This window comes from Entelurus aequoreus, linkage group LG12, assembly GCF_033978785.1.
Source record: "Entelurus aequoreus isolate RoL-2023_Sb linkage group LG12, RoL_Eaeq_v1.1, whole genome shotgun sequence".
Taxonomy (NCBI): Eukaryota; Metazoa; Chordata; class Actinopteri; order Syngnathiformes; family Syngnathidae; genus Entelurus; species Entelurus aequoreus.
In genome coordinates this window covers 62,492,313-62,512,307 of record NC_084742.1, presented here as the reverse complement: position 1 = coordinate 62,512,307, position 19,995 = coordinate 62,492,313, and the positions used below count along the sequence as shown (strand labels likewise).

The following is a 19,995-nucleotide window of genomic DNA, read 5'->3' as shown; positions in this document are numbered from 1 at the left end:
TTACTAAATTTATTCTTTCTTTCTATTTTGGTAGGGAAAAAAATATATGTACTCCATGTAATCGCAAATTATGTTACCTTATGTTACAAAATATATGTTCAAACATTCAAACAATTGTTTGAATAGAAATAAATACTAATGATAATGATTTCAAAGCAAGTTATCCATCAAATTGTGCAATGTAAAAGTAGCAATAGATTTCATGGTCAAATTGTGAAATTTACTGTGGTTTTTACAGCATTTTTCTCTAAATGAAAAAACACTACTTTTTTTACTGCAATAAACTGTGGTGTTTTGGCATTTACAGTGAAAAACACTGAACAATCTACACTTGTTGATTTGCGGTAAAAACAAACAAACAAAACACTGGCAGCTCAGGTGCTAAAAATTTTACTGTAAATTTGCTTTTTTTTTAAAAATTTACATTTAAAAAAAATGCACATTTTACAGTAAAATTCCGGCAACTGAGCTGCGTTTTTTTTTTTTTTTTTTTTTTTTTTTTAACCATGAAAACAGCAGTACTGTTTCTAAGAAAATAGATGCATGGACATTTTGAGGTAAAAAATTATTGCAACTTACCTTTTTTTTTTTACATTTTAGTTGAAAAAAAATCAACTAATAAAAGGCATTTTAAAAATGGTGTAATAATAATACTCACTGTTAGAAGCGGCCCTCTGGGGCCAAACGTAACTGCATAACTTTAAATTTTGATTTCTATTTATTGTTTTTATTTATTTATTTTGGTCCTTTTTTTCCCCCCTTTAAAATTGTTTTTAATCATATTTATTTTTATATTGGTTTTATATTTATTTATTTTTTGTTTTTATTCAGTCATTGGTGGAGCTAAGGATAATATTTGAACATTGTTTTTAATATTGTGCAGCACTTTGGAAACATTTTTCTTGTTTAAATGTGCTATATAAATAAAGTGGAGTGGATTGCGATGTTTGACACCTTTGCCTGAAGTGATAGTAACTGCTTTGTTGACGTAAACATTGAAACAACGACCTGATTGGGTGATAACTATTTGGGGGCGGGGTTACTTCTTTGTAGGGCGTGTCCACTCGTGGCGGAAACGCGACAAAAAGTATCAACGATGTTTTTGGTTTTGTTTTGTTTTTTTCATTTTCTTTGTAAATTTGACCAACGTTGTACATTTAGGGAGTGGATGTGCAGAAAGTAATATCAAAATAAATAAATAATTAAATTATACACCTGAAGTTAAAAAGGGTATCCGCCAGTTTTTATTCGTCCGTCTTAAAAATGAATTTAGCAGAGTCATTAATCACGTGACTACTGCCATTAATCACGTGACTACTGCCATGTTCGAACCGGATTGGTCGGTTTGTTTTTTGGAGCTGCGCTGTGATTGGCCAATGAGAGCTGGCTTACCTGGCAAGCGAGGCAAAAGTTCGGCGGCTGGGATCTGGCAGGAGTGGGCGTGGCCAGTTCTGGGAGAGAAAGCTCGAGGAAGGAAGTTCGAAAAATGTCCGAAGTGAAGAGCGGATGTTCCAACACCTCCTCGCCGACGCTTTGACGGCCAAACATGGCGTCCGAGGGGAAGTTCCACGGCGGGGAACTTCTGGAAGTTGACATATGCGACGTCGAGGACGACTTCTGCGGCTTCCAGCGGTGGAAGAGCCCCGACGACGACGCACCGTTGTCCCCGGCGCCGGAGCAGGTGTCCGGGTCCGCGGGGACTGACGACGGCGACTCAGACGCGCGGAACCCGAGGACGTCCATCGTGGACGGCCTGCTGGTGGAGCTCTACGAGACGTACAGCGGCGGCCGGAGGAACGCGGACAGCTGGGACAGTTCCACCGAGGCGTCCGGGCCGGACGGCTTCCTGGGCCGGTCCAACACCGGCTCCAGTTTCCTCCAGGAGCTCCAGGAGAAACACACCAGGAGGCACCAGGTCCACTACCTGCACCAGAAAGGTCAGACAACAAACAACATGGCAGCACATGTGTGCGTTTATTGAGCAGAAGTCAAGTTCAAGTACCAATGATTGTCACACACACACATAATTATTCTCTTATCACACTTCATCACCCCCTGGGAGGTGAGGGGAGCAGTGAGCAGCAGCGGTGGCAGCGCCCGGGAATAATTGTTGGTGATTTAACCCCCAATTCCAACCCTTAAGTGGATAAGCGGTAGAAAATGGATGGATGCTTAACATCACTTCTTTATGACGTGGAGAAAAACAAAGTATGCACAAAGCGCCATTTTATTGCGAAAAGTGTGGGGAAAATAGGTTTTATTGTGGAAAAAGTGAAATGTGAAGATGATTCTGATTCTGAAAAGGTTGAATGTGAAGGAAGAGGTTTTATTGTGAAAAGGTTGAATGTGAAGGAAGAGGTTTTATTGTGAAAATGTTGAATGTGCAGGAAAATATGTTATAATTTGTGATATAGACAAACGTGCAGGAGAAAATGTTTTATTGTGAAAAGGTCGAATGTGCACAAAACGCCATTTTATTGTGAAAAGTGTGGGGAAAATAGGTTTTATTGTGGAAAAAGTGAAATGTGAAGATGGTTGTGAAAAGGTTGAATGTGAAGGAAAAAACACTATTGTGAAAATGTTGAATATGCAGGAAAATACATTTTATTGTGATAAAGACAAACGTGCAGGAGAAAATGTTTTATTGTGAAAAGGTCTAATGTGCAGGAAACGCCATTTTATTGTGTAAAGTGTGGGGAAAATAGGTTTTATTGTGGAAAAAGTGAAATGTGAAGATGATTCTGATTCTGAAAAGGTTGAATGTGAAGGAAGAGGTTTTATTGTGAAAAGGTTGAATGTGAAGGAAGAGGTTTTATTGTGAACAGGTTGAATATGCAGGAAAATACATGTTATAATTTGTGATAAAGACAAACGTGCAGGAGAAAATGTTTTGTTGTGAAAAGTTCGAATGTGCACGAAGCGCCATTTTATTGTGAAAAGTGTGGGGAAAATAGGTTTTATTGTGGAAAAAGTGAAATGTGAAGATGATTGTGAAAAGGTTGAATGTGAAGGAAAAAAACGTTTTATTGTGATAAAGACAAACGCGCAGGAGGAAATGTTTTATTGTGAAAAGGTCTAATGTGCAAGAAACGCCATTTTATTGGGGAAAATAGGTTTTATTGTGAAAAAGTGAAATGTGCAGGAAAATACATTTTATGTGAAGATAATTCTTATTCTAAAAAAGTTGAATGTGAAGGAAGAGGTTTTATTGTGAAAAGGTTGAATGTGAAGGAAAAAACACTAATGTGAAAATGTTGAATATGCAAGAAAATACATTTTATTGTGATAAAGACAAACGTGCAGGAGAAAATGTTTTATTGTGAAAAGGTCTAATGTGCAGGAAACGCCATTTTATTGTGTAAAGTGTCGGGAAATAAGTTTTATTGTGGAAAAAGTGAAATGTGAAGATGATTCTGATTCTGAAAAGGTTGAATGTGAAGGAAGAGGTTTTATTGTGAAAAGGTTGAATGTGAAGGAAGAGGTTTTATTGTGAAAAGGTTGAATATGCAGGAAAATACATGTTATAATTTGTGATAAAGACAAACGTGCAGGGGAAAATGTTTTGTTGTGAAAAGTTCGAATGTGCACGAAGCGCCATTTTATTGTGAAAAGTGTGGGGAAAATAGGTTTTATTGTGGAAAAAGTGAAATGTGAAGATGATTGTGAAAAGGTTGAATGTGAAGGAAAAAAAACATTTTATTGTGATAAAGACAAACGCGCAGGAGGAAATGTTTTATTGTGAAAAGGTCTAATGTGCAAGAAACGCCATTTTATTGGGAAAAGTGCGGGGAAATTAGGTTTTATTGTGAAAAAGTGAAATGTGCAGGAAAATACATTTTATGTGAAGATAATTCTTATTCTAAAAAAGTTGAATGTGAAGAGGGAAGTTTTATTGTGAAAAGGTTGAATGTGAAGGAAAAAACACTATTGTGAAAATGTAGAATATGCAGGAAAATACATTTTATTGTGATAAAGACAAACGTGCAGGAGAAAATGTTTTATTGTGAAAAGGTCTAATGTGCAGGAAACGCCATTTTATTGTGTAAAGTGTGGGGAAATAAGTTTTATTGTGGAAAAAGTGAAATGTGAAGATTATTCTGATTCTAAAAAGGTTTAATGTGAAGGAAGAGGTTTTATTGTGAAAAGGTTGAATGTAAAGGAAGAGGTTTTATTGTGAAAAGGTTGAATATGCAGGAAAATACATGTTATAATTTGTGATAAAGACAAACGTGCAGGAGAAAATGTTTTGTTGTGAAAAGTTCGAATGTGCACGAAGCGCCATTTTATTGTGAAAAGTGTGGGGAAAATAGGTTTTATTGTGGAAAAAGTGAAATGTGAAGATGGTTGTGAAAAGGTTGAATGTGAAGGAAAAAAACATTTTATTGTGATAAAGACAAACGCGCAGGAGGAAAAGTTTTATTGTGAAAAGGTTGAATGTGAAGGAAAAAACACTATTGTGAAAATGTAGAATATGCAGGAAAATACATTTTATTGTGATAAAGACAAACGTGCAGGAGAAAATGTTTTATTGTGAAAAGGTCTAATGTGCAGGAAACGCCATTTTATTGTGTAAAGTGTGGAGAAAATAGGTTTTATTGTGGAAAAAGTGAAATGTGAAGATGATTCTGATTCTGAAAAGGTTGAATGTGAAGGAAGAGGTTTTATTGTGAAAAGGTTGAATGTGAAGGAAGAGGTTTTATTGTGAAAAGGTTGAATATGCAGGAAAATACATGTTATAATTTGTGATAAAGACAAACGTGCAGGAGAAAATGTTTTGTTGTGAAAAGTTCGAATGTGCACGAAGCGCCATTTTATTGTGAAAAGTGTGGGGAAAATAGGTTTTATTGTGGAAAAAGTGAAATGTGAAGATGATTCTGATTCTGAAAAGGTTGAATGTGAAGGAAGAGGTTTTATTGTGAAAAGGTTGAATGTGAAGGAAGAGGTTTTATTGTGAAAAGGTTGAATATGCAGGAAAATACATGTTATAATTTGTGATAAAGACAAACGTGCAGGAGAAAATGTTTTATTGTGAAAAGTTCGAATGTGCACGAAGCGCCATTTTATTGTGAAAAGTGTGGGGAAAATAGGTTTTATTGTGGAAAAAGTGAAGTGTGAAGATGGTTGTGAAAAGGTTGAATGTGAAGGAAAAAAAACATTTTATTGTGATAAAGACAAACGCGCAGGAGGAAATGTTTTATTGTGAAAAGGTCTAATGTGCAAGAAACGCCATTTTATTGGGAAAAGTGCGGGGGAAATAGGTTTTATTGTGAAAAAGTGGAATGTGCAGGAAAATACATTTTATGTGAAGATAATTCTTATTCTAAAAAAGTTGAATGTGAAGAGGGAAGTTTTATTGTGAAAAGGTTGAATGTGAAGGAAAAAACACTATTGTGAAAATGTTGAATATGCAGGAAAATACATTTTATTGTGATAAAGACAAACGTGCAGGAGAAAATGTTTTATTGTGAAAAGGTCTAATGTGCAGGAAACGCCATTTTATTGTGTAAAGTGTGGAGAAAATAGGTTTTATTGTGGAAAAAGTGAAATGTGAAGATGATTCTGATTCTGAAAAGGTTGAATGTGAAGGAAGAGGTTTTATTGTGAAAAGGTTGAATGTGAAGGAAGAGGTTTTATGGTGAAAAGGTTGAATATGCAGGAAAATACATGTTATAATTTGTGATAAAGACAAACGTGCAGGAGAAAATGTTTTATTGTGAAAAGTTCGAATGTGCACGAAGCGCCATTTTATTGTGAAAAGTGTCGGGAAAATAGGTTTTATTGTGGAAAAAGTGAAATGTGAAGATGATTGTGAAAAGGTTGAAGGTGAAGGAAAAAAACATTTTATTGTGATAAAGACAAACGCGCAGGAGGAAATGTTTTATTGTGAAAAGGTCTAATGTGCAAGAAACGCCATTTTATTGGGGAAAGTGCGGGGAAAATAGGTTTTATTGTGAAAAAGTGAAATGTGCAGGAAAATACATTTTATGTGAAGATAATTCTTATTCTAAAAAAGTTGAATGTGAAGAGGGAAGTTTTATTGTGAAAAGGTTGAATGTGAAGGAAAAAACACTATTGTGAAAATGTAGAATATGCAGGAAAATACATTTTATTGTGATAAAGACAAACGTGCAGGAGAAAATGTTTTATTGTGAAAAGGTCTAATGTGCAGGAAACGCCATTTTATTGTGTAAAGTGTGGGGAAATAAGTTTTATTGTGGAAAAAGTGAAATGTGAAGATGATTCTGATTCTGAAAAGGTTGAATGTGAAGGAAGAGGTTTTATTGTGAAAAGGTTGAATGTGAAGGAAGAGGTTTTATTGTGAAAAGGTTGAATATGCAGGAAAATACATGTTATAATTTGTGATAAAGACAAACGTGCAGGAGAAAATGTTTTATTGTGAAAAGTTCGAATGTGCACAAAGCGCCATTTTATTGTGAAAAGTGTGGGGAAAATAGGTTTTATTGTGGAAAAAGTGAAATGTGAAGATGATTGTGAAAAGGTTGAATGTGAAGGAAAAAAACATTTTATTGTGATAAAGACAAACGCGCAGGAGGAAAAGTTTTATTGTGAAAAGGTTGAATGTGAAGGAAAAAACACTATTGTGAAAATGTTGAATATGCAGGAAAATACATTTTATTGTGATAAAGACAAATGTGCAGGAGAAAATGTTTTATTGTGAAAAGGTCTAATGTGCAGGAAACGCCATTTTATTGTGTAAAGTGTGGAGAAAATAGGTTTTATTGTGGAAAAAGTGAAATGTGAAGATGATTCTGATTCTGAAAAGGTTGAATGTGAAGGAAGAGGTTTTATGGTGAAAAGGTTGAATATGCAGGAAAATACATGTTATAATTTGTGATAAAGACAAACGTGCAGGAGAAAATGTTTTATTGTGAAAAGTTCGAATGTGCACGAAGCGCCATTTTATTGTGAAAAGTGTGGGGAAAATAGGTTTTATTGTGGAAAAAGTGAAATGTGAAGATGATTGTGAAAAGGTTGAATGTGAAGGAAAAAAACATTTTATTGTGATAAAGACAAACGCGCAGGAGGAAATGTTTTATTGTGAAAAGGTCTAATGTGCAAGAAACGCCATTTTTTTGGGGAAAGTGCGGGGAAAATAGGTTTTATTGTGAAAAAGTGAAATGTGCAGGAAAATACATTTTATGTGAAGATAATTCTTATTCTAAAAAAGTTGAATGTGAAGAGGGAAGTTTTATTGTGAAAAGGTTGAATGTGAAGGAAAAAACACTATTGTGAAAATGTAGAATATGCAGGAAAATACATTTTATTGTGATAAAGTCAAACGTGCAGGAGAAAATGTTTTATTGTGAAAAGGTCTAATGTGCAGGAAACGCCATTTTATTGTGTAAAGTGTGGAGAAAATAGGTTTTATTGTGGAAAAAGTGAAATGTGAAGATGATTGTGAAAAGGTTGAATGTGAAGGAAAAAAACATTTTATTGTGATAAAGACAAACGCGCAGGAGGAAAAGTTTTATTGTGAAAAGGTTGAATGTGAAGGAAAAAACACTATTGTGAAAATGTTGAATATGCAGGAAAATACATTTTATTGTGATAAAGACAAACGTGCAGGAGAAAATGTTTTATTGTGAAAAGGTCTAATGTGCAGGAAACGCCATTTTATTGTGTAAAGTGTGGAGAAAATAGGTTTTATTGTGGAAAAAGTGAAATGTGAAGATGATTCTGATTCTGAAAAGGTTGAATGTGAAGGAAGAGGTTTTATTGTGAAAAGGTTGAATGTGAAGGAAGAGGTTTTATTGTGAAAAGGTTGAATGTGAAGGAAGAGGTTTTATTGTGAAAAGGTTGAATGTGAAGGAAGAGGTTTTATTGTGAAAAGGTTGAATGTGAAGAAAAAAACATTTTATTGTGAAAATGTTGAGTATGCAGGAAAATACATGTTATAATTTGTGATAAAGACAAACGTGCAGGAGAAAATGTTTTATTGTGAAAAGGTCGAATGTGCACGAAACGACATTTTATTGTGAAAAGTGTGGGGAAAATAGGTTTTATTGTGGAAAAAGTGAAATGTTATATTTTGTGATAAAGACAAACGTGCAGGTGAAAATGTTTTATTGTGAAAAGGTCGAATGTGCAGGAAACGACATTTTATTGTGAAAAGTGTGGGAAAATAGGTTTTATTGTGGAAAAAGTGAAATGTTATAATTTGTGATAAAGACAAACGTGCAGGAGAAAATGTTTTATTGTGAAAAGGTCGAATGTGCAGGAAACACCATTTTATTGTGAAAAGTGTGGGAAAAAATACATTTTATTGTGGAAAAAGTGAAATGTGAAGATGATTCTGATTCTGAAAAGGTTGAATGTGAAGGAAGAGGTTTTATTGTGAAAAGGTTGAACGTGAAGGGAAAAAACATTTTATTGTGATAAAGACAAACGTGCAGGAGAAAAGGTTTTATTGTGAAAAGGTCAAACGTGCAGGAAATGTCATTTTATTGTGAAAAGTGCGGTAAAATAGGCTTTATTGTGAAAAAATAAAATGTCCAGAAAAATACATTTTATGTAAAGGTAATTCTGATTGTGAAAAGGTTGAAAGGGAAGGAACAGGTTTTATTGTGAAAAGGTTGAATGTGAAGGAAGAGGTTTTATTGTGAAAAGGTTGAATGTGAAGAAAAAAACATTTTATTGTGAAAATGTTGAGTATGCAGGAAAATACATGTTATAATTTGTGATAAAGACAAACGTGCAGGAGAAAATGTTTTATTGTGAAAAGGTCGAATGTGCACGAAACGACATTTTATTGTGAAAAGTGTGGGGAAAATAGGTTTTATTGTGGAAAAAGTGAAATGTTATAATTTGTGATAAAGACAAACGTGCAGGAGAAAATGTTTTATTGTGAAAAGGTCGAATGTGCACGAAACGACATTTTATTGTGAAAAGTGTGGGAAAATAGGTTTTATTGTGGAAAAAGTGAAATGTTATAATTTGTGATAAAGACAAACGTGCAGGAGAAAATGTTTTATTGTGAAAAGGTCGAATGTGCAGGAAACACCATTTTATTGTGAAAAGTGTGGGAAAAAATACATTTTATTGTGGAAAAAGTGAAATGTGAAGATGATTCTGATTCTGAAAAGGTTGAATGTGAAGGAAGAGGTTTTATTGTGAAAAGGTTGAACGTGAAGGGAAAAAACATTTTATTGTGATAAAGACAAACGTGCAGGAGAAAAGGTTTTATTGTGAAAAGGTCAAACGTGCAGGAAATGTCATTTTATTGTGAAAAGTGCTGTAAAATAGGCTTTATTGTGAAAAAATAAAATGTCCAGAAAAATACATTTTATGTAAAGGTAATTCTGATTGTGAAAAGGTTGAAAGGGAAGGAACAGGTTTTATTGTGAAAAGGTTGAATGTGAAGGAAGAGGTTTTATTGTGAAAAGGTTGAATGTGAAGAAAAAAACATTTTATTGTGAAAATGTTGAGTATGCAGGAAAATACATGTTATAATTTGTGATAAAGACAAACGTGCAGGAGAAAATGTTTTATTGTGAAAAGGTCGAATGTGCACGAAACGACATTTTATTGTGAAAAGTGTGGGGAAAATAGGTTTTATTGTGGAAAAAGTGAAATGTTATAATTTGTGATAAAGACAAACGTGCAGGAGAAAATGTTTTATTGTGAAAAGGTCGAATGTGCACGAAACGACATTTTATTGTGAAAAGTGTGGGAAAATAGGTTTTATTGTGGAAAAAGTGAAATGTTATAATTTGTGATAAAGACAAACGTGCAGGAGAAAATGTTTTATTGTGAAAAGTTCGAATGTGCACGAAGCGCCATTTTATTGTGAAAAGTGTGGGGAAAATAGGTTTTATTGTGGAAAAAGTGAAATGTGAAGATGATTGTGAAAAGGTTGAATGTGAAGGAAAAAAACATTTTATTGTGATAAAGACAAACGCGCAGGAGGAAATGTTTTATTGTGAAAAGGTCTAATGTGCAAGAAACGCCATTTTTTTGGGGAAAGTGCGGGGAAAATAGGTTTTATTGTGAAAAAGTGAAATGTGCAGGAAAATACATTTTATGTGAAGATAATTCTTATTCTAAAAAAGTTGAATGTGAAGAGGGAAGTTTTATTGTGAAAAGGTTGAATGTGAAGGAAAAAACACTATTGTGAAAATGTAGAATATGCAGGAAAATACATTTTATTGTGATAAAGTCAAACGTGCAGGAGAAAATGTTTTATTGTGAAAAGGTCTAATGTGCAGGAAACGCCATTTTATTGTGTAAAGTGTGGAGAAAATAGGTTTTATTGTGGAAAAAGTGAAATGTGAAGATGATTGTGAAAAGGTTGAATGTGAAGGAAAAAAACATTTTATTGTGATAAAGACAAACGCGCAGGAGGAAAAGTTTTATTGTGAAAAGGTTGAATGTGAAGGAAAAAACACTATTGTGAAAATGTTGAATATGCAGGAAAATACATTTTATTGTGATAAAGACAAACGTGCAGGAGAAAATGTTTTATTGTGAAAAGGTCTAATGTGCAGGAAACGCCATTTTATTGTGTAAAGTGTGGAGAAAATAGGTTTTATTGTGGAAAAAGTGAAATGTGAAGATGATTCTGATTCTGAAAAGGTTGAATGTGAAGGAAGAGGTTTTATTGTGAAAAGGTTGAATGTGAAGGAAGAGGTTTTATTGTGAAAAGGTTGAATATGCAGGAAAATACATGTTATAATTTGTGATAAAGACAAACGTGCAGGAGAAAATGTTTTATTGTGAAAAGTTCGAATGTGCACGAAGCGCCATTTTATTGTGAAAAGTGTGGGGAAAATAGGTTTTATTGTGGAAAAAGTGAAATGTGAAGATGATTGTGAAAAGGTTGAATGTGAAGGAAAAAAACATTTTATTGTGATAAAGACAAACGCGCAGGAGGAAATGTTTTATTGTGAAAAGGTCTAATGTGCAAGAAACGCCATTTTTTTGGGGAAAGTGCGGGGAAAATAGGTTTTATTGTGAAAAAGTGAAATGTGCAGGAAAATACATTTTATGTGAAGATAATTCTTATTCTAAAAAAGTTGAATGTGAAGAGGGAAGTTTTATTGTGAAAAGGTTGAATGTGAAGGAAAAAACACTATTGTGAAAATGTAGAATATGCAGGAAAATACATTTTATTGTGATAAAGACAAACGTGCAGGAGAAAATGTTTTATTGTGAAAAGGTCTAATGTGCAGGAAACGCCATTTTATTGTGTAAAGTGTGGAGAAAATAGGTTTTATTGTGGAAAAAGTGAAATGTGAAGATGATTCTGATTCTGAAAAGGTTGAATGTGAAGGAAGAGGTTTTATTGTGAAAATGTTGAATGTGCAGGAAAATATATGTTATAATTTGTGATATAGACAAACGTGCAGGAGAAAATGTTTTATTGTGAAAAGGTCGAATGTGCACAAAACGCCATTTTATTGTGAAAAGTGTGGGGAAAATAGGTTTTATTGTGAAAAAGTGAAATGTGCAGGAAAATGGATTGTATGTGAAGATAATTCTGATTCTAAAAAAGTTGAATGTGAATAGGGAAGTTTTATTGTGAGAATGTTGAATATGCAGGAAAATATATTTTATTGTGATAAAGACAAACGCGCAGGAGGAAAAGTTTTATTGTGAAAAGGTTGAATGTGAAGGAAAAAACACTATTGTGAAAATGTAGAATATGCAGGAAAATACATTTTATTGTGATAAAGACAAACGTGCAGGAGAAAATGTTTTATTGTGAAAAGGTCTAATGTGCAGGAAACGCCATTTTATTGTGTAAAGTGTGGAGAAAATAGGTTTTATTGTGGAAAAAGTGAAATGTGAAGATGATTCTGATTCTGAAAAGGTTGAATGTGAAGGAAGAGGTTTTATTGTGAAAAGGTTGAATGTGAAGGAAGAGGTTTTATTGTGAAAAGGTTGAATATGCAGGAAAATACATGTTATAATTTGTGATAAAGACAAACGTGCAGGAGAAAATGTTTTGTTGTGAAAAGTTCGAATGTGCACGAAGCGCCATTTTATTGTGAAAAGTGTGGGGAAAATAGGTTTTATTGTGGAAAAAGTGAAATGTGAAGATGATTCTGATTCTGAAAAGGTTGAATGTGAAGGAAGAGGTTTTATTGTGAAAAGGTTGAATGTGAAGGAAGAGGTTTTATTGTGAAAAGGTTGAATATGCAGGAAAATACATGTTATAATTTGTGATAAAGACAAACGTGCAGGAGAAAATGTTTTATTGTGAAAAGTTCGAATGTGCACGAAGCGCCATTTTATTGTGAAAAGTGTGGGGAAAATAGGTTTTATTGTGGAAAAAGTGAAGTGTGAAGATGGTTGTGAAAAGGTTGAATGTGAAGGAAAAAAAACATTTTATTGTGATAAAGACAAACGCGCAGGAGGAAATGTTTTATTGTGAAAAGGTCTAATGTGCAAGAAACGCCATTTTATTGGGAAAAGTGCGGGGGAAATAGGTTTTATTGTGAAAAAGTGGAATGTGCAGGAAAATACATTTTATGTGAAGATAATTCTTATTCTAAAAAAGTTGAATGTGAAGAGGGAAGTTTTATTGTGAAAAGGTTGAATGTGAAGGAAAAAACACTATTGTGAAAATGTTGAATATGCAGGAAAATACATTTTATTGTGATAAAGACAAACGTGCAGGAGAAAATGTTTTATTGTGAAAAGGTCTAATGTGCAGGAAACGCCATTTTATTGTGTAAAGTGTGGAGAAAATAGGTTTTATTGTGGAAAAAGTGAAATGTGAAGATGATTCTGATTCTGAAAAGGTTGAATGTGAAGGAAGAGGTTTTATTGTGAAAAGGTTGAATGTGAAGGAAGAGGTTTTATGGTGAAAAGGTTGAATATGCAGGAAAATACATGTTATAATTTGTGATAAAGACAAACGTGCAGGAGAAAATGTTTTATTGTGAAAAGTTCGAATGTGCACGAAGCGCCATTTTATTGTGAAAAGTGTCGGGAAAATAGGTTTTATTGTGGAAAAAGTGAAATGTGAAGATGATTGTGAAAAGGTTGAAGGTGAAGGAAAAAAACATTTTATTGTGATAAAGACAAACGCGCAGGAGGAAATGTTTTATTGTGAAAAGGTCTAATGTGCAAGAAACGCCATTTTATTGGGGAAAGTGCGGGGAAAATAGGTTTTATTGTGAAAAAGTGAAATGTGCAGGAAAATACATTTTATGTGAAGATAATTCTTATTCTAAAAAAGTTGAATGTGAAGAGGGAAGTTTTATTGTGAAAAGGTTGAATGTGAAGGAAAAAACACTATTGTGAAAATGTAGAATATGCAGGAAAATACATTTTATTGTGATAAAGACAAACGTGCAGGAGAAAATGTTTTATTGTGAAAAGGTCTAATGTGCAGGAAACGCCATTTTATTGTGTAAAGTGTGGGGAAATAAGTTTTATTGTGGAAAAAGTGAAATGTGAAGATGATTCTGATTCTGAAAAGGTTGAATGTGAAGGAAGAGGTTTTATTGTGAAAAGGTTGAATGTGAAGGAAGAGGTTTTATTGTGAAAAGGTTGAATATGCAGGAAAATACATGTTATAATTTGTGATAAAGACAAACGTGCAGGAGAAAATGTTTTATTGTGAAAAGTTCGAATGTGCACAAAGCGCCATTTTATTGTGAAAAGTGTGGGGAAAATAGGTTTTATTGTGGAAAAAGTGAAATGTGAAGATGATTGTGAAAAGGTTGAATGTGAAGGAAAAAAACATTTTATTGTGATAAAGACAAACGCGCAGGAGGAAAAGTTTTATTGTGAAAAGGTTGAATGTGAAGGAAAAAACACTATTGTGAAAATGTTGAATATGCAGGAAAATACATTTTATTGTGATAAAGACAAATGTGCAGGAGAAAATGTTTTATTGTGAAAAGGTCTAATGTGCAGGAAACGCCATTTTATTGTGTAAAGTGTGGAGAAAATAGGTTTTATTGTGGAAAAAGTGAAATGTGAAGATGATTCTGATTCTGAAAAGGTTGAATGTGAAGGAAGAGGTTTTATGGTGAAAAGGTTGAATATGCAGGAAAATACATGTTATAATTTGTGATAAAGACAAACGTGCAGGAGAAAATGTTTTATTGTGAAAAGTTCGAATGTGCACGAAGCGCCATTTTATTGTGAAAAGTGTGGGGAAAATAGGTTTTATTGTGGAAAAAGTGAAATGTGAAGATGATTGTGAAAAGGTTGAATGTGAAGGAAAAAAACATTTTATTGTGATAAAGACAAACGCGCAGGAGGAAATGTTTTATTGTGAAAAGGTCTAATGTGCAAGAAACGCCATTTTTTTGGGGAAAGTGCGGGGAAAATAGGTTTTATTGTGAAAAAGTGAAATGTGCAGGAAAATACATTTTATGTGAAGATAATTCTTATTCTAAAAAAGTTGAATGTGAAGAGGGAAGTTTTATTGTGAAAAGGTTGAATGTGAAGGAAAAAACACTATTGTGAAAATGTAGAATATGCAGGAAAATACATTTTATTGTGATAAAGTCAAACGTGCAGGAGAAAATGTTTTATTGTGAAAAGGTCTAATGTGCAGGAAACGCCATTTTATTGTGTAAAGTGTGGAGAAAATAGGTTTTATTGTGGAAAAAGTGAAATGTGAAGATGATTGTGAAAAGGTTGAATGTGAAGGAAAAAAACATTTTATTGTGATAAAGACAAACGCGCAGGAGGAAAAGTTTTATTGTGAAAAGGTTGAATGTGAAGGAAAAAACACTATTGTGAAAATGTTGAATATGCAGGAAAATACATTTTATTGTGATAAAGACAAACGTGCAGGAGAAAATGTTTTATTGTGAAAAGGTCTAATGTGCAGGAAACGCCATTTTATTGTGTAAAGTGTGGAGAAAATAGGTTTTATTGTGGAAAAAGTGAAATGTGAAGATGATTCTGATTCTGAAAAGGTTGAATGTGAAGGAAGAGGTTTTATTGTGAAAAGGTTGAATGTGAAGGAAGAGGTTTTATTGTGAAAAGGTTGAATGTGAAGGAAGAGGTTTTATTGTGAAAAGGTTGAATGTGAAGGAAGAGGTTTTATTGTGAAAAGGTTGAATGTGAAGAAAAAAACATTTTATTGTGAAAATGTTGAGTATGCAGGAAAATACATGTTATAATTTGTGATAAAGACAAACGTGCAGGAGAAAATGTTTTATTGTGAAAAGGTCGAATGTGCACGAAACGACATTTTATTGTGAAAAGTGTGGGGAAAATAGGTTTTATTGTGGAAAAAGTGAAATGTTATATTTTGTGATAAAGACAAACGTGCAGGTGAAAATGTTTTATTGTGAAAAGGTCGAATGTGCAGGAAACGACATTTTATTGTGAAAAGTGTGGGAAAATAGGTTTTATTGTGGAAAAAGTGAAATGTTATAATTTGTGATAAAGACAAACGTGCAGGAGAAAATGTTTTATTGTGAAAAGGTCGAATGTGCAGGAAACACCATTTTATTGTGAAAAGTGTGGGAAAAAATACATTTTATTGTGGAAAAAGTGAAATGTGAAGATGATTCTGATTCTGAAAAGGTTGAATGTGAAGGAAGAGGTTTTATTGTGAAAAGGTTGAACGTGAAGGGAAAAAACATTTTATTGTGATAAAGACAAACGTGCAGGAGAAAAGGTTTTATTGTGAAAAGGTCAAACGTGCAGGAAATGTCATTTTATTGTGAAAAGTGCGGTAAAATAGGCTTTATTGTGAAAAAATAAAATGTCCAGAAAAATACATTTTATGTAAAGGTAATTCTGATTGTGAAAAGGTTGAAAGGGAAGGAACAGGTTTTATTGTGAAAAGGTTGAATGTGAAGGAAGAGGTTTTATTGTGAAAAGGTTGAATGTGAAGAAAAAAACATTTTATTGTGAAAATGTTGAGTATGCAGGAAAATACATGTTATAATTTGTGATAAAGACAAACGTGCAGGAGAAAATGTTTTATTGTGAAAAGGTCGAATGTGCACGAAACGACATTTTATTGTGAAAAGTGTGGGGAAAATAGGTTTTATTGTGGAAAAAGTGAAATGTTATAATTTGTGATAAAGACAAACGTGCAGGAGAAAATGTTTTATTGTGAAAAGGTCGAATGTGCACGAAACGACATTTTATTGTGAAAAGTGTGGGAAAATAGGTTTTATTGTGGAAAAAGTGAAATGTTATAATTTGTGATAAAGACAAACGTGCAGGAGAAAATGTTTTATTGTGAAAAGGTCGAATGTGCAGGAAACACCATTTTATTGTGAAAAGTGTGGGAAAAAATACATTTTATTGTGGAAAAAGTGAAATGTGAAGATGATTCTGATTCTGAAAAGGTTGAATGTGAAGGAAGAGGTTTTATTGTGAAAAGGTTGAACGTGAAGGGAAAAAACATTTTATTGTGATAAAGACAAACGTGCAGGAGAAAAGGTTTTATTGTGAAAAGGTCAAACGTGCAGGAAATGTCATTTTATTGTGAAAAGTGCTGTAAAATAGGCTTTATTGTGAAAAAATAAAATGTCCAGAAAAATACATTTTATGTAAAGGTAATTCTGATTGTGAAAAGGTTGAAAGGGAAGGAACAGGTTTTATTGTGAAAAGGTTGAATGTGAAGGAAGAGGTTTTATTGTGAAAAGGTTGAATGTGAAGAAAAAAACATTTTATTGTGAAAATGTTGAGTATGCAGGAAAATACATGTTATAATTTGTGATAAAGACAAACGTGCAGGAGAAAATGTTTTATTGTGAAAAGGTCGAATGTGCACGAAACGACATTTTATTGTGAAAAGTGTGGGGAAAATAGGTTTTATTGTGGAAAAAGTGAAATGTTATAATTTGTGATAAAGACAAACGTGCAGGAGAAAATGTTTTATTGTGAAAAGGTCGAATGTGCACGAAACGACATTTTATTGTGAAAAGTGTGGGAAAATAGGTTTTATTGTGGAAAAAGTGAAATGTTATAATTTGTGATAAAGACAAACGTGCAGGAGAAAATGTTTTATTGTGAAAAGTTCGAATGTGCACGAAGCGCCATTTTATTGTGAAAAGTGTGGGGAAAATAGGTTTTATTGTGGAAAAAGTGAAATGTGAAGATGATTGTGAAAAGGTTGAATGTGAAGGAAAAAAACATTTTATTGTGATAAAGACAAACGCGCAGGAGGAAATGTTTTATTGTGAAAAGGTCTAATGTGCAAGAAACGCCATTTTTTTGGGGAAAGTGCGGGGAAAATAGGTTTTATTGTGAAAAAGTGAAATGTGCAGGAAAATACATTTTATGTGAAGATAATTCTTATTCTAAAAAAGTTGAATGTGAAGAGGGAAGTTTTATTGTGAAAAGGTTGAATGTGAAGGAAAAAACACTATTGTGAAAATGTAGAATATGCAGGAAAATACATTTTATTGTGATAAAGTCAAACGTGCAGGAGAAAATGTTTTATTGTGAAAAGGTCTAATGTGCAGGAAACGCCATTTTATTGTGTAAAGTGTGGAGAAAATAGGTTTTATTGTGGAAAAAGTGAAATGTGAAGATGATTGTGAAAAGGTTGAATGTGAAGGAAAAAAACATTTTATTGTGATAAAGACAAACGCGCAGGAGGAAAAGTTTTATTGTGAAAAGGTTGAATGTGAAGGAAAAAACACTATTGTGAAAATGTTGAATATGCAGGAAAATACATTTTATTGTGATAAAGACAAACGTGCAGGAGAAAATGTTTTATTGTGAAAAGGTCTAATGTGCAGGAAACGCCATTTTATTGTGTAAAGTGTGGAGAAAATAGGTTTTATTGTGGAAAAAGTGAAATGTGAAGATGATTCTGATTCTGAAAAGGTTGAATGTGAAGGAAGAGGTTTTATTGTGAAAAGGTTGAATGTGAAGGAAGAGGTTTTATTGTGAAAAGGTTGAATGTGAAGGAAGAGGTTTTATTGTGAAAAGGTTGAATGTGAAGGAAGAGGTTTTATTGTGAAAAGGTTGAATGTGAAGAAAAAAACATTTTATTGTGAAAATGTTGAGTATGCAGGAAAATACATGTTATAATTTGTGATAAAGACAAACGTGCAGGAGAAAATGTTTTATTGTGAAAAGGTCGAATGTGCACGAAACGACATTTTATTGTGAAAAGTGTGGGGAAAATAGGTTTTATTGTGGAAAAAGTGAAATGTTATATTTTGTGATAAAGACAAACGTGCAGGTGAAAATGTTTTATTGTGAAAAGGTCGAATGTGCAGGAAACGACATTTTATTGTGAAAAGTGTGGGAAAATAGGTTTTATTGTGGAAAAAGTGAAATGTTATAATTTGTGATAAAGACAAACGTGCAGGAGAAAATGTTTTATTGTGAAAAGGTCGAATGTGCAGGAAACACCATTTTATTGTGAAAAGTGTGGGAAAAATACATTTTATTGTGGAAAAAGTGAAATGTGAAGATGATTCTGATTCTGAAAAGGTTGAATGTGAAGGAAGAGGTTTTATTGTGAAAAGGTTGAACGTGAAGGGAAAAAACATTTTATTGTGATAAAGACAAACGTGCAGGAGAAAAGGTTTTATTGTGAAAAGGTCAAACGTGCAGGAAATGTCATTTTATTGTGAAAAGTGCGGTAAAATAGGCTTTATTGTGAAAAAATAAAATGTCCAGAAAAATACATTTTATGTAAAGGTAATTCTGATTGTGAAAAGGTTGAAAGGGAAGGAACAGGTTTTATTGTGAAAAGGTTGAATGTGAAGGAAGAGGTTTTATTGTGAAAAGGTTGAATGTGAAGAAAAAAACATTTTATTGTGAAAATGTTGAGTATGCAGGAAAATACATGTTATAATTTGTGATAAAGACAAACGTGCAGGAGAAAATGTTTTATTGTGAAAAGGTCGAATGTGCACGAAACGACATTTTATTGTGAAAAGTGTGGGGAAAATAGGTTTTATTGTGGAAAAAGTGAAATGTTATAATTTGTGATAAAGACAAACGTGCAGGAGAAAATGTTTTATTGTGAAAAGGTCGAATGTGCACGAAACGACATTTTATTGTGAAAAGTGTGGGAAAATAGGTTTTATTGTGGAAAAAGTGAAATGTTATAATTTGTGATAAAGACAAACGTGCAGGAGAAAATGTTTTATTGTGAAAAGGTCGAATGTGCAGGAAACACCATTTTATTGTGAAAAGTGTGGGAAAAAATACATTTTATTGTGGAAAAAGTGAAATGTGAAGATGATTCTGATTCTGAAAAGGTTGAATGTGAAGGAAGAGGTTTTATTGTGAAAAGGTTGAACGTGAAGGGAAAAAACATTTTATTGTGAAAATGTTGAGTATGCAGGAAAATACATGTTATAATTTGTGATAAAGACAAACGTGCAGGAGAAAATGTTTTATTGTGAAAAGGTCGAATGTGCAGGAAACAACATTTTATTGTGAAAAGTGTGGGAAAATAGGTTTTATTGTGGAAAAAGTGAAATGTTATAATTTGTGATAAAGACAAAAGTGCAGGAGAAAATGTTTTATTGTTAAAAGGTTGAATGTGCACGAAACGACATTTTATTGTGAAAAGTGTGGGAAAATAGGTTTTATTGTGGAAAAAGTGAAATGTGTGTGGTTCTTTCAGAGCATGCTGGAGGACCAGGAACTCTTTGGGGACATCTCAGCCATCTCACTAGAGGGCGCTGCTGCTCACACGTATGACTGAAAGTCTTCTTTAGTGACATCCAGAAAATACTACAAACTTGTGTTTTCTGCGTACAAGTCAGTAATATTCATGCATTTTACACAGTTTTTATGGTTTTTTAGCAATAAACAATTCAACAAAGAGTCTGGAATCTTTTTTTTAATGGAGGCTTTGTCAATTCCTTAAGTCACAGGTGTCAAACTCAAGGCCCGGGGGCCCAGATGTGGCCCTCCACTTTGTTTTATTTGGCCCTGGAAAGCCTGGAAATAATATGTATCAATAAAGTACTGTAACTTTTCTTACTAAATGTATTCTTTCTTTCTATTTTGGTAGGGAGAAAAATATATGTACTCCATGTAATCGCAAATTATGTTACCTTATGTTACAAA

General features: G+C 33.2%; 1 protein-coding gene across 1 annotated transcript; it reads left to right on the top strand.

Moving 5' to 3' along the window:
• Positions 1 to 1,361: 1,361 nt before the first annotated feature.
• LOC133662418 (TBC1 domain family member 30-like) lies at positions 1,362 to 19,749 on the top strand. Its single transcript, XM_062066399.1, has 2 exons — positions 1,362 to 1,937; positions 19,547 to 19,749. The coding sequence occupies exons 1-2, from the start codon at positions 1,547 to 1,549 to the stop codon at positions 19,621 to 19,623; spliced, it is 468 nt and encodes a 155-aa protein (XP_061922383.1). The 5' UTR covers positions 1,362 to 1,546; the 3' UTR covers positions 19,624 to 19,749.
• The last annotated feature ends 246 nt before the right edge of the window (positions 19,750 to 19,995 follow it).